The sequence below is a fragment of the Condylura cristata genome, unplaced genomic scaffold, assembly GCF_000260355.1.
Source record: "Condylura cristata isolate star-nosed mole 26May11 unplaced genomic scaffold, ConCri1.0 scaffold00011, whole genome shotgun sequence".
Taxonomy (NCBI): domain Eukaryota; kingdom Metazoa; phylum Chordata; class Mammalia; order Eulipotyphla; family Talpidae; genus Condylura; species Condylura cristata.
Window position 1 is genome coordinate 25,798,629 of NW_004567112.1, and position 14,068 is coordinate 25,812,696.

A 14,068-nucleotide genomic window follows, 5' to 3' on the forward strand; every position below is an offset into this window, starting at 1 on the left:
AAAAAAAAAAAGGACTTCCACCCAAAAGTATTGAAGAGGATGTGGAGAATGAGAAATACCATATACTAATAGTGGGAAGGTAAACTGCTGCAAACATTATGAATGCAATCATAGTTTTACCTTTAAGAAACTAAAAATAGATATACAGTACTACCCAGCAATCCCACTCTTGGGCATTTACCCAAAGAACAGGAAATCATCAACAACAATACATATGTTGTTATATAATGTTCTACAATGTTTGTATCACCATTTTTTGTCTTAGTCAGGATCTGAAAGCAGCCTAAATGCCCATCAATAGGTGACTGGATCAATAAAATATGGTAGGTCCACTCTACAGAATATTCAGTCATAAGGAAAGATGAAATACAGTAATTTTGATCAAAATGGAGGAATTTTGAGAGAATTATGTACACAAAAGTAAGTTAGAATGATTTCTAAAATGTTGAGCATTCACACAGCAGATGACTTGATAAAATAGCAGATGTCAATAAACAGTATGAGGGTTCTGAGGTTAAGAGAGAAATAGAAAAGAAGAAAGTGATGGTGTTTGGGAAAATAAATTGAAAAAGAATGAGAGAAAAAGCAGCTTTTCACATAGGAAGGAAACAGCAGCATTTTTCAACAGAAACATTAGAGACAAAAAGAATGTTGAAAGGAAAACACTTGCAAACATGAAAACTTTACCCAACAAGGTTAACATTCAGAATTGAAGAAAAGTATGAGTTACCCAGAGAAACAAGAACAAAAAGATATCACCACTAAACTAGCATGCCAAAAAATAGTAAAAGAACTTCTTTAAACTGTAAAGGAATAACACAGTTAGAAAACAATTTTCAGCAATATCCAAGATATATTATTTAGTATAAAAAGCAAGGTAGAAAAGGTTATATACATAATATGCCTCCATTCATGTTAAAAATAAGGATATTATCCATTTGTACAAAATCAAAAAAGGGAAGGTAAATTACAAATTAATAAGATACCAGATATACTCAAGATTTTCAATTGCACATGGGGTAAGTACCTCAACCCCCACACTTGTTCAGGAGTCAACTGCATATTATAGTGAGCAAACAACTCAAAATCTGTGCTTTTAACAAACTTTCGGTATCCTAGAGATAAAAAAAGAAAAGCACATTTAAAATATAAGACACAAAATATCATATGGTGAAAAACATTAACTGATGTTTCCAAGAGCTTCAATGGACACCACATAATCAGAAACGTAGATGACACTGAAATTATTAAAAGGAAAAATAACTTTCAACAATAATTCCATATATAATGATTTTTAACCTCCAAAAATAAGAAATTAAGACAATCCCAGGCAAACAAAAATGAGATTTTATCACTAGCAGACAACAAATATGAAAATGAATCCTTTAAGCTAAAAGGGGACACTATAGACTAATTTGAATTCATGCAAAGTAACAAAGGACATTGATAAAGACAACTTATAAACATAAAAGATAGCATCAACAGGTTTTGTTTATAACTTCGTTTGTCCTATCTGACTTAAAAACAACTGAATAAATAGTTTTAAGTGTATGGTGAGGGACACAATGTAGAAAGATGCGATGTATGACAATAAAGCATAAATGGGAAGATTAAACTATTTAGCGACAATGTTTTTGTACATTGAGCAGGTAGTAATCTGAATGTGATTGTTTATACTTTAACATGCTGTTTTTCAAGGACAACCACAAAGAAAACAACTCAAAATATATAGCTAAAAAGATAAACAAGGGGGGAAATAAAGAGGATGAAAACCCTTTTCAATTCATTCATTCAAACCAGTATTACTAATAATTATTAAAGCAAGACAAAGATATTACAGGAAAATGAAATCACAGGCTAATATGCTTTATGGGTATAGCCGCACATATCCTTAACAAATACTAGCAAACAGAAGCTAGCTGTATAGTTAAAAAGGTTATTTACCATGGCCAAAAGTAATTCATGCCAGGGATGCATGATTGCGTCAACACAAAAATCACAAGAGGGTTTTAACTTCCTGCTCCTAAGAAGAGATTACAACCATTCCATAAACAAGAAGACAAAGTCAAAATAAACTTCTGATTCCATATCTCACCAAATCACTTGAAGAGCAAAAGCTTTGTGTTCCACAGTTGATATAGTAAGTTGGCCACTAAATAAAAAGTAAGTATTGGAGCACCAAGAATTCACAAACGTATTCCAGGATCCTTGATTTTACAAACCTAAAAAATTTCAAGCCTCCTCTCATCCTTCTATAACTCAGAATTTAATTTCAGCTGGAGAGCAATGCTAGTCACCACCTTTAATTACATGCAAGTTGCAGCTGACTTGAAAACCAAAGAGCCATTTACTGTAATGTAGAATAATTTAATTTTCTAGCCAATATTGGATTTAAAAAACCATGTCAAATATCACTTTTTCACAAATCTGCAAAGTACAAAGAAAAAGACTACTTTTAACACAAATTAATATACTTTCCACAAACAAACATACCACAAGAAAGATATTAAACATTCAATATTCTTGTTATAGAAGAAATTTCAAATAAATGTAAATATAAGCCAAAAATTCTTCTCAGAAAATCTCAACATTAAAAAAATTCACAAAGCAGTATATGAAGTAAACAGGGTCACTAAAAGGGAACTCAATTACTATTTCCCATTAAAAACTGTAAGGTGGCCCTCCCTGGTGGCGCAGCGGGTTAAAGCACAGCACTGAGAAGCTAATGCCACTTCCGCATGAATTCGATCCCTGCCTGCCCCGGAGGTGACCACATGGCATGGCAGACCTCTCCTGTCCGCCTGCTGCTCCCCTCAGCAGTGTACTTTGTCGATCTGCCTGTTCTGTGCCCCACTCTGTCTCTGATGAAGCCTCTCGCTGCCCCTGAGCCTCTGGCCTGTACCCCACTTCTGTATGTACAAATAAATAAATCTTTAAAAAAACAAAACAAAACTGTAAGGTAGTTATAATTCTTAATAACCCACTGAGAAACTCTTTTGAAATATTACTTCATACTAAAGATGATGCCAGGGATCTGAGTCAAAAGAATCTGACCAAAGAGGAATGGGGCTGAGCCCTCTGTAGTACAACTGGTTAACGCACAGCACTATCAAGCTGTCTGAAGCCACTGCAGCACAAATTTCATTCCAGTCAGGGAGCTGACACATGGCACAACAGACCTCTCCTGTCTCACCCATTGCTCCCCTCAGCAGTGTGTTTCAGTCATTCTGCCTGCCCTGCTCCCCACTCTGTCTCTGGTGAATCCTCTCACCCACCACACCACCCACCTCTGTACCCCAGTTCTTGTATGCATTAAAATAATCTTTAAAAAAAAAAGAGGAGGAGGAATAGGGCTAAGGGAACACAGGAATGGAACAAGATCATTTATGAGCTGAAAATTATGAAAGCTAAGCAAGGAGTGTGCAGAACGGGAGTATTTTTTTTTTTTAATTCCATGTACGTTTCACACTTTCTCCATAAGAAGTTAGTAAGTCATAATACTAGTACCTTCCAATCTTTGAATTTTTGCTTTCACAGAAATAACAGCTTCAAAGGGTGAAACTCTCAGCTCAAAACAAGTTCCAGTTAATGTTTCGATGAAGAGTTCCATGGTAGCATAGAAAGGAAGTTTGTAATAAAATGGTTCCACGTTATCTTCATTGAAGAATGGAGGTTCTTTCCTGTTATCCATTACTTTGACTCTTCTGATTCCCCTGGAATATGTTGTCGGCAACTGTATTCCAGTTCTAGCCAAATCAGCCTTGAACATTGGTAATATATGTCGCTGTTCATGTTTTGAGTTCTGTACCTACAAAATAATAAATTTTTTAAACAAGTTTATCTGAAAGTGTTTATCCTTTATAAAGACTTTCTGAAAAATGCTGGTCCATAACAATCTTTCAGACAGTGCCAGATATAATCTTAGTGCTTAATTATGTCTAATCTATAACTTTTCATATTTGTCTCTGAAATTGGTCTCCCAACTAGACTGTAAGACTGTAAGATTATGAACAGGTATATTTTTTGACAGCTTTTCTTTATCTTACCAGAGCTCAGCACACTTGTTTACAATTTTATTTTTGTATCTGTCTGGTTTTGATGTTTAGGAAATAGTGGCCTCAGAGAAAAAGTTGGGAATTATTCTCTAAAGTGGATAAACTTCTGAATTTATTTCAGAATGATTAATGCTTCAGAGCTGGAGAAGGGTATCAGTATGTGAACAAAAAGTGATCCCTAGGAAGTAGAAAGTACTAGCATCAAAAAGGACGGATGATAAATTTTTAATTTTTTTAATCAAAAGGATATATACTAAAGTCAGCACTATTTTCACAGAAATAGGTTTGAAGAAATAGTTACTTGTGAAAGAGTATGGTTTGAGTAATAACCTACATCTTCATTCTATAGGCATGATATTCCACATGGCTAAAATTGGACTCTAGACACCTGAAATCCAATATGCCCAAAATGAATCATCTTTCCTACAAACTTCCTTTGTCCTGTAGTCTCCATCTTGGATAAGAGAACCACCACAAATTTAGTCACTGAAGGCATGAAAAGATCATTTCAGATTGTTCCTTCATTCCCATGACATCCAGGCAAATTAATACTAACAATACATAATATTTCTGTAATGTCACCTTCTCCATCCACATTAATTAGGACTTAAGACTCATTAATGCGCAATTGAGCAATTTTCCTAACCTAGATAGAATTCTTAACCCCTGCCTTTACTTTTTCAGTTCATTCCCTTCTAATACCAAAAATTATACTTTTAAAAAGACTTAATAAAAATGGGATTAGGGATTCATATTACCACATAGTTCAGTAAATTTCAGTTATCTACATTTAGCAAGGGGAGAGGTCACAAAGTCACAAAATTCTTCTATACTAGAATATATTTAATAGAAACTATCAATTCATACTAATGAGGGAAATGAGTCTAAAACCTAACATTGTTTCCCTTTTAAATAAACTTCCTATTTTAGAGCATTTTAAGTTTCCCAGCAAAACTCAAAAGTACAGTAAGTGCCCAAATATTCCTTACACTCACATCTTCAACACATATAGGAATGTTAGCCTTCCCCATTAGCAACATCTTACACCACAGTAGTATATCAGTTGCTCTCAATGAACCAACATTGACACCGTATCACCAAAGGGCACAGTTTTCACTAGGGCGCATTCTTGGTGTTGTACATCCTATGTTTTTGACAAATGTGTAATGACATAACCACCATTATAGCTCCATACAGAATAGTTTCACTACACTAAATGTCCACTTTGCTCAATTTGTTCCTCCCTTCTCCTAAAACTTTAGCAACCACTGGTGTTCTCAGTGTGGTGTCCTCAGAGTTTCACCTTTGACATTTGCCAGGATGTCATATAATTGGAATCATACTGTGTAGTTTTTCAAATTGGTTTCTTCCACTCAGTAATATGCATACAGGTTTCCTCCTATCTTTTTATGATTTGGGAACTCATTTCTTTATATTGCTGCTTCCATTTGTTTCCATTTGTCACAGTTTATTTACCCATTCACTTACTAAAGGACAGCTTTATTGCTTTCAAATTTTGGCAATTGTCAGTAAACCATTACAGTTATCTGTATGCAGCTTTGTGTGTGAGGATAAATTTCAGTTCTTTTGAGTAAATACCAATAAGTACAACTGCTGGATCATATAGGAAGAGTATGTTCCAATTTGTCAGAAATTGCCAAAGTCTTTCAAGTAGCTGTGCAACTTCCCATTGTTTCCTATCCTTCACAGAATTCACTATTGTCAGTGTTCTAGAATTTGGTAATCTAATAGTAGATAGTGGTTATCTCTTGATTTCAACTCACATTTTTCCAGTGATAAAATATTTAGAGCACAGTTATCTTTTAAAAATGTAGAACTAATCACATTATTTCTCAACTCTGGATCCTGCAATGTTTTCTCACAATCTGTTGAATAAAATCTAGATGACTTAGAAAGGCTAAGAGCATGCATCTCACCTCCAGTCCAGTCTTTCTTATTTTCATACCTCATCTCACCCTGCACACAGCTATCACACCAACCCTCTAATCATTTGCAATTGCAGATTCAGTACAGGCATAGGCTTCTACATCACTGCACCTGCTTTTGGTCAAGTCATCATCATCATCCCCACATTTGGCTACTTGACAAGAACCCAAATGTTTTAAGATACTCAGTTCAAGTAGCAATTGCCCCACAAAACCTTTCATGATTTTCTGTCAATGCTTTGCACTCATATATGTGTGTGTGTGTGTACACATATATATGTATATGAGTATGCCCTAGCCCATAACGATTGATTTAATTTTTACATGTTTGTTTTTTTCACCCCAATAAACTGTAGGTTACTAAAAGGAGGAACATATATAACATCATCTAGCACAGTGTTTTATACATACTGGAATTCATTTGGTTTGTCCAATGAAATCTAAATATTAATTCTCTCAACTGATCTTTGTAGATCTTAGAACAAATCTGTGACACATGCAAGGTATTAATCCTATTTTAGAGATAAGAGTATGCTTGGTTATGCTCCAGAAGTTACTATGGTTTCCCATGGGAATCATGTTATGATTCACACCAAATGAAGCCCAACAAAGTTTATCCAACTCATACCATGCATGCACATACAGGAGTTTCTGCTAGAGGATAAAAATTTTAACACTAATAGGAAGTATAATTAACTAATGAACCTGAAATATACTGTGCAGATTGCTAATGGTCCTAAAGAGAAGGAAATTTGGACAGCTGCTTTGAGTGTTGCTAAACTATCACAGTAATAAGCAATAAAATAAATAGCACAAAATACAGGGTTAATAATATTGGTGGTACAGTAAAAGGCAATTACCCTTCAATAAATTGCCCAAGATTTGCTTCTTACTATCTTTAGTACATTGAAATGCCTGCTGGAAAAGTATCTTGCCTGAAGCTAATCCCTAGTGTCTGCTATTGCCCTCACTGAAATAACTGCTTTTGTAGTATGGCTTTAGGTAATGTCAGTTCTTAAGAACATAGTTATCATGCTACATCAATTAAGAATATTACAGAATTATCACTGTCTGTTCCCCCCAAATCAACACCAACCCTATCTATAAAGAAGCAGCTCTAGCAACTTTGGAATGTTGAAACAACGTAACAGAAATAAAAACATTGGTGACTAGTGCCTGCCCAAGTAATTCATAGAAGTAGCATTTCCTTCACCACAATATTCTTCTATAGTAATATCCTGAAAATAATAAATAAACTGGAGGTAGAAAAGGTAACAGAAATACAGATTTGGAAGTACTTCACAGAGAATGGATAAAGCAACTAATAAGTTAAAAGAAAAATAACAACCTAATATAGCACTAATTCTGCTGGCCTACCCATGAAAAGTTTGGGCCCTAATCAATGGAGTAATTTTCAGCAAGACTAGTAACCAAATTCAAAACTGAAAATGTAAGCCTCTAGAAATAGTCAAACTTCTTAGAAGTAGAAATCACTAAAACAGAAGACAAAAAGGCCATGAAATCTGGTTGAGAGAGAATGGAAGACTAGAAGATAGCAGGGGGGCAAAGGGAGGCTGATGCAGGCCAAAGACCCAGCCAGGATTAAAAGCTGAGCAGGCACACAGCTTCTGAAAGTGGTGACTGGTCTTGCTGGACTGAGCACATTCTATGGAGATGCTGGAAAAAGAGAGACAATGAAGATTCAAAGTCATGATGGGAAATGACGAACTACTTAAAAAGATGAAGGGGGGTGGGAGGGGGAGTCTCTCCTTGGTGGCACAACGGGTTAAAAGCATCCCACTATGAAGCTCTCTGCGGCCACTGCAGTACAAGTTCAATTCCTGGCCAGGGAGCTACCAACATGGCGCGGCAGACCTCTCCTGACTCGCCCGCTGCTCCCCTCAGCAGTGTACTTCATCAGTAGTCCTGTCCTGCTCCTCACTCTGTCTCTGCTGAACCCTCTCACCCACCACACCTCTGGCCTATACCCCAGTTCTGTAAGCATAAATAAATAAATCTTTAAAAAAAAAAAAGTAGAGGGGAAAAACTTTCAGAGGTTTAAAAGTCGTTTTAAAAATATAGTAAGCAATTAAGTAAAAATACTTAATTGCGTCTCAATTTCTAAATCAACTCCTCGAACGTTTTGCTCATCTCTTCTGAAAAGGTTACAGAAAAGACAACCGCCTAGCATAAAAGGGAAGTTAAAGAGAGTAAGACGATGATAGCGCTGAATAGGTCATGCAGAATTGGAAATCAGCTTCTTCCTCTGCAGTAAAGATGCTTAGTCCTCTAAGGAGTTCTTTTCAACTTTTCCCCCAATTTACTGAGATCCCGACTATTATGAAGCCATTAAAAATGTCGACTTCTACTTAACTGTTCTTAGTAATATGTGAAAGTATCTTGAGTTTCACATATAAGTCACGGAATTACACCCAAACCTAACAGAAAGCAATTTTCTCGTGGGGCTGGGGAATCCTCCGGCCCCAGACAGCCTTCAGAGTGCAGAAGGGGGGCCCCACTGAGTCACCTGCGCAGCCTGTGCTCCTCCAAGGTAAACTCCGGCCAGCCAGACGCACCGGCCAGCCGCGGAAGGCAGGGTTCGGGCTCGGAGTCCGAATCTGAGACTCCGGAGGTCAGCTCCGGTCGGCGGGGCGCGGAAGCCCGCGCGGTGCTCGCGGAGGGACAGAAAGTGAAGGCTGTTTTCTCGACAGAGGCGGTTCGCCGCGCCGCGGCCGGTAGCTGTGAGAGCGGCGGTGGAGGGGGCGCCGCCCGACCGCCCAGCACCGAGTGGTCTGCGCCCCTCTCCGGCCTGCGGAGGCAGGCGGCAGTAGCGGTCCGGCTCAGCGGCCCACGGCCCCAGGCGCCCTAGCCATTCGGCCCGCTGGCCCTCGCCGGCTTCTGGTCCACTCGCTCGCCTGCCCGCAGGCCTACCGGGAGGCGCGGCCAGGCGAGCGACGCCGGGACAGACACAGAAGAGCAACGCTCCGCGGCCGCCCTGCCCCCGCCCCTTTGTGACGCCGTGTACCAATCGCTCGCCGGCACTCACGTAGCCTTCCAATCAGCGCGGGCGGGGGCGGGACCTGGTTGCAGGACGCCGGCGGTTGCTCGGTAGCCACGGCTTCCAAAGCAGGTTGGTGGTGGTTGTCGGTTAGGAGAGGCCCGGATGTTGACCCTTTTTGGTTAACAGTGGACACCTGACAGGGAAGGAAGCGGGCGGGCTGGCGACCAGTCGCACAGCCTGCTGGGGGTGGCAGGATCGGTCTCTGATCGCCGCGCGGCGCGAGGGCGTGGAGAGCACCTTCACTGACACGCTCCGGGCAAAAAGGGTTCTGGGAGGCTGTCCAGTCGAGGCCATTCCAGAGCCTGGACACTCCTAGTGTGTTCTAAGTCCATCTGCCCTGCACGGATACCCCTCCCTATACCTCACCGTCTCCTAAGGTTTCACGCTTCAACTGACTCACCTGCCTATGAGAGCACAGCCATGCCCGGTTGCGGACAAGGGTAAAAACCTCAATAGGCGTTAACCACTTATTCCTCAACGAGGTTTGAAACAACTGTAAGCAAGGTATCTAAGTGTGTAAGTGTGTAGGTTAGGCTGTTAAATCCCAGCATTGGATAAAACCATCTATTCTTCCCCGTTTTCATTCCCAACTTGCTGAGTCCCTGTGTACACCCTAACAGGCTTCCAAGACAACACAAGCCTGAGATTGGTCACTACTGCTGCTTTTCCCCCTTAACTCCCCACCCAAGTGGCTCTAAATCCAATAATTAGTCTCCAACCCAAATGACCCGTTTCACTAGGCAGATTACTCAACTGACAATGATAAGTTTCACTCATCTTCTGACCAGTGAACCCAATACAGTTGTCTGAATTCCCTTTTCTCATTCTTCTGAGTGCCCTCCCTTACCCCACTAATTAATCTTCAAAATTCAGCAAATTACTAAGCATATATTGGAGTTTGTGGTGAAGCACTGGGCTTTCTTTTTAAAAATTCCTATTTTTTAAAAGATGTTATTTATACATACAGAACTGGGGTACAGGCCAGAGGTGCAAGGGCCATGAGAGAATTCACCAGAGACAGAGTTGGGAGAATAACCCACAGATCAATGAAGTACTCTGCTGAGGGGAGCAGCAGGAAGGTCAGAAGAGGTCTGCCACACCGTGTAGATCACCTCCAGGTAAGGAGATCAAATTTGCACTGAAGTGACCACAGCCAGCTTCGCAGTGCAGCGCTCCAAGCTGCTGCACCACCAGGGAGAGCCCCAGCACTAGGTTTTCATCCTCAGGTTCTCTAACCACTGGTGCCTTAAACTCCACACTTTTAATAGATTGGAGCCCCCTGAATATAAGTATGACCTACTGCCTTTGTATGCTAGAGCCAAAGAATAGTGGCTATGGCGTGATTCAATAAATCAAAAACTTAGTATCTCCACCTGCCTCCCCACTTATCAAAGGGAGACAGGCTGATGAATTTAAACCTCATTTTCCAACACTGTAAGCTGTTACCTTGGCCAAAGCATTTGTTCCCAAATCATCAACTTTGATGTCTCACATAGTAATAGTTTAAAAAAGTCTTTGTATATATCATCTCCCATCACCATCCTGCAAGGCTGGTGCTGAAACGTCTAGTGGGCAAGAGGAGAAAACTAAAAGAAGGCAATTTGACTGCCCTCAAACTATTCTAAATGGAAGAACCAGATTTTAATCTAACTCTCAATATAAAAATTCAAATGTTTATCAGTTACTGGAAGGAAATCTGATAGATGAACCAAAAAGAGTAGGAAAAAAGGAGTAGGTAACTAGTAATCAGTGTGTTCTGTCCTTGGGCCATTCTTACAGAAGAGCAGTACAAGCAGCTGATCTGTAGAGGCTGTAAAAAAAAAATCTCTTACTCCAAGGATGAACAATTCCCAAATCAATCTCCAAAGTACCCAACAAAGAAGTTAGTGGTTTCAGACTTGGTAAAGATAAATCTAGTCTACCCACAGGCTGTGCCTGGGTTATGGACTGAATACCAAGAAGACATAGCACAGGAAACAAACTATATTGAGTCAACCATCCATGTGGCTACTGGCTACTACATTGGACTACAGAGTTTAGAACATTTCCATGTTTGAAGAGTTCGCTGGAACAGTACTAACATTTTTTTAACAGTACTAACATTTTTTCTAATATTACCTTCTTTCACAAAATGATGCAAAACTTCAAGGAATGGAAATGGATGTCTCAGAACAAGGGTTAGCGAATTTTCTGTAAAGGGTTGGGTAAAAAATATCTTAGGTATTGCGGTGGCCAGTCTCTGTCACAACACTTATCTCTGGTATTATATACACAGGGTTGAAGATGACCAGGTATGATTTGTCTCAATAAACCTTATTTCCAAAAACAGACAGTAGAGAGTCATAATTTGCCAAACTCTGTCTTGGTGGACCTGTAGATGCAGCCTCAGAATTCAGTGCAATCACAGAAAACCTCCCCTCCCATTGCTAAGACTCATGAAATATATATTCTCTTCCTTTACACTTGTTCATGCCATGACTAAGCTAGAGCTTCCACCCATTTAAGGATTTGTGATCACTGTCTGGAATTTGCTATTTTGGGTACTCCCTGTTATCCATGAAAGCTACAAATAGATTTCTTCTCTAACATGTCCTAAATCATACTGTGGTCCTACCAAGTATTAAATAATAACCAATAACTATTAAATAATAGTTTTTAAAAAACGTGAAACATTTTTTATTATGTAGTATTAAGCATGATTTAAACTAGTGCAAAAAAATATTAAGTGCATTGGTTAAGAGGTCAACTGTTTCAGTATTTACTTTTTGTAATTCAGTTAAGACAATGAGCATAAAAGCATCAATATAACTCAAGAATGTAGCTGAACAGTGAGATGTGGTAACTCTGTATGCTCTATTGGCCTCCAAAGGCATTCAAGGGATCATCAAATATACTGGACACCTTCTGTTCAGATCTTGCTTCAGGTGCTGCCTGTGAAGAGTGACTTTTTGTTTTAGTTGTCTTAGACTGGATACCAGAGGAGAAGATATCATCTTTAAAAAGAAAAGAAAAAAAGAGACTTGATGAATAGTCAAGAAAATGGGTGCTCTTAAGACATATCTATATAAACCACAAAAAATGCAAATCTGCTAACAGTATATGAAGAAACAGTATGATTGAGCCATGCCTCAGATTTCCTAACTCTGCAACTAATCAAATTTTATGATCACAGTCAATTTACAGGTTCTCTTTAAGCACATTTTGTTTCAGCTACCAAGTTGTATGTATGATCACATGCAGAAGGAAAAGGCAGGATAAGTGATCACCAGTCTAACTTTACTATCTGTGAGATTATACACATTTCTACAGTGCTTTCCCAGTGAATTTTAAAAGGAAAGAGCAATAAAAGTTAGCAAACAGAAATCCACTTCTCACCCTGTTTGAGAATAAATGCACCTATTGGAGACGTCTCAAAAATAAGAACCTAAAGCTTTACTACTACATTAGTGCTTTGCGTTTCTCTAAGTCTAGTGCTCACATGACTCATGTTACCCAGTAATGTTATTTACCCAGTAATATGACCGCTAAGATTCCATCCTACACACTTTAGTATGTGTGCATGAAAATATGTAAACACAAATATTAAAGATCATGACATTATTTGTAATAAAGAAAACTTAGAAACAATCTAATCACTGTCAATAGACTAGTAGGTAAAATATAAAGCAATATTACACAACCACTAAAAATAAGGAAGTAGAACTCTATATATACTGACATGGAGACAATGAAGCAGAATAGCAGAACAGGTGTTATTTTGAAAATGAAAATATTTCTCTGTTTACAAATCAAAATTAGTTTCACCATGTCTGAAAGGATACACACCAAACAAGACAGCAGTTACTTCTAAGGTGGTTTTTCACTCTGGACATTTTCCAAACAGTATTAATCTACTGTAAAAGGCATGCATTACTTTTTTTGTAATGAAAAAGTCCATTCTGCACCTTGAGTTGGGAAACAGGTACAAGCAGAAAGCATATGGCCTGCTTAGAGAAGAGACGCACTGTGGCACTATAGTACCAGTTTTTCCCAGTCAACCTAGGCCTTAGCCCTAGCCCTACCCACCAACACAGGACATTTATCACAAGACCAGCATTGAGGGATCTACACTAATAAAGTACACTTAATTCCTTTGAGGGAAAATAAGCACATTCATAAACACTGAAGCTCTTTAGTGAGTTGCAAAGTCTAAACTACAACCTACATGCTTAGTCTCCTGCCCTACACCCTTCTATGGAACCAGTGACACTCCCTCTCCAGCTAGAGCTGACTCAACCAAGTGCATTATAGCACAAGGCAGTCATCTCAGTTAACTTCAGCCCTTGTCGGAATTTCTCATCTTCCTTTCACAATGCTTGGCATTGGGAAGAAAATACTAAGATAAAGCTAAATTGAAGGTCAGGTTCCAGATTCCTTCAAAGTCCTTTATGTCTATCACACCAAAAAGTAGCATCACCAAAATGCTACACTCATTTACTTATCCAGCCTCAGTCTAACTCAGCAGGCTGAAGGAAACCTACTGGGGAGTAAGGGGCTAGCAAAGGTCGTAGGAGAAATAGCAAGTCACTGAACAGTTAACGACTGTCCTGTGCAGAAACCACACTTACCAGTATCATCATCAAATATAGACTTAGCTTCTACTTTCTTTTTGGACTTTTCTTTTGGCTTTACAGTTAGGTCAGCAAAAATATCAATGTTATCATCAAATAAATTGGATTCAAATGTTCTGTCCTTATCTCTTGTTTTCTGTGAGGGTTTAATCGCTTCTGTCGCAAATATATCATCCTGATTAAGCCAAAAACAAGCAGAACAATTTTAAGTCAATTTTGTTGACAGCAAACACTTTAACAACATCAACAACAAAAAACTCTAGAGAAATGCAAACCACCAGTGTTCAGGTAGTTATGTGACCTGCTCCCTCTTTCAGAATGTATCAGTCCAGATCTCAGAGAGGACTAGTTCTTCTCATTCTTCTTAAATGAAGGATCTATAGAGAGGCCTTCCCT

General features: G+C 38.9%; 2 protein-coding genes across 4 annotated transcripts in view; both read right to left on the reverse strand.

The window, feature by feature from the left end:
- ZFAND4 (zinc finger, AN1-type domain 4) overlaps positions 1–8,936 on the reverse strand; it is a 33,471-nt gene extending 24,535 nt beyond the window's left edge. For both annotated transcript variants that reach the window (XM_012723417.1, XM_012723416.1), the window contains exons 1-2: positions 8,529–8,936; positions 3,508–3,808 (exon numbers count right to left, since the gene is read on the reverse strand). In XM_012723417.1, coding sequence (XP_012578871.1) covers positions 3,508–3,769 — 262 coding nt within the window. In that variant the 5' untranslated portion in view covers positions 3,770–3,808; positions 8,529–8,936. The remainder of the gene's footprint in view (positions 1–3,507; positions 3,809–8,528) is intronic.
- A 2,775-nt stretch (positions 8,937–11,711) lies between these two features.
- The window catches only part of LOC101618515 (WASH complex subunit FAM21-like), a 36,903-nt gene continuing 34,546 nt past the window's right edge, over positions 11,712–14,068 (reverse strand). For both annotated transcript variants that reach the window (XM_004680650.2, XM_012723787.1), the window contains 2 exons: positions 13,670–13,847; positions 11,712–12,055 (listed from right to left, as the gene is read on the reverse strand). In XM_004680650.2, coding sequence (XP_004680707.2) covers positions 11,916–12,055; positions 13,670–13,847 — 318 coding nt within the window. In that variant the 3' untranslated portion in view covers positions 11,712–11,915. The remainder of the gene's footprint in view (positions 12,056–13,669; positions 13,848–14,068) is intronic.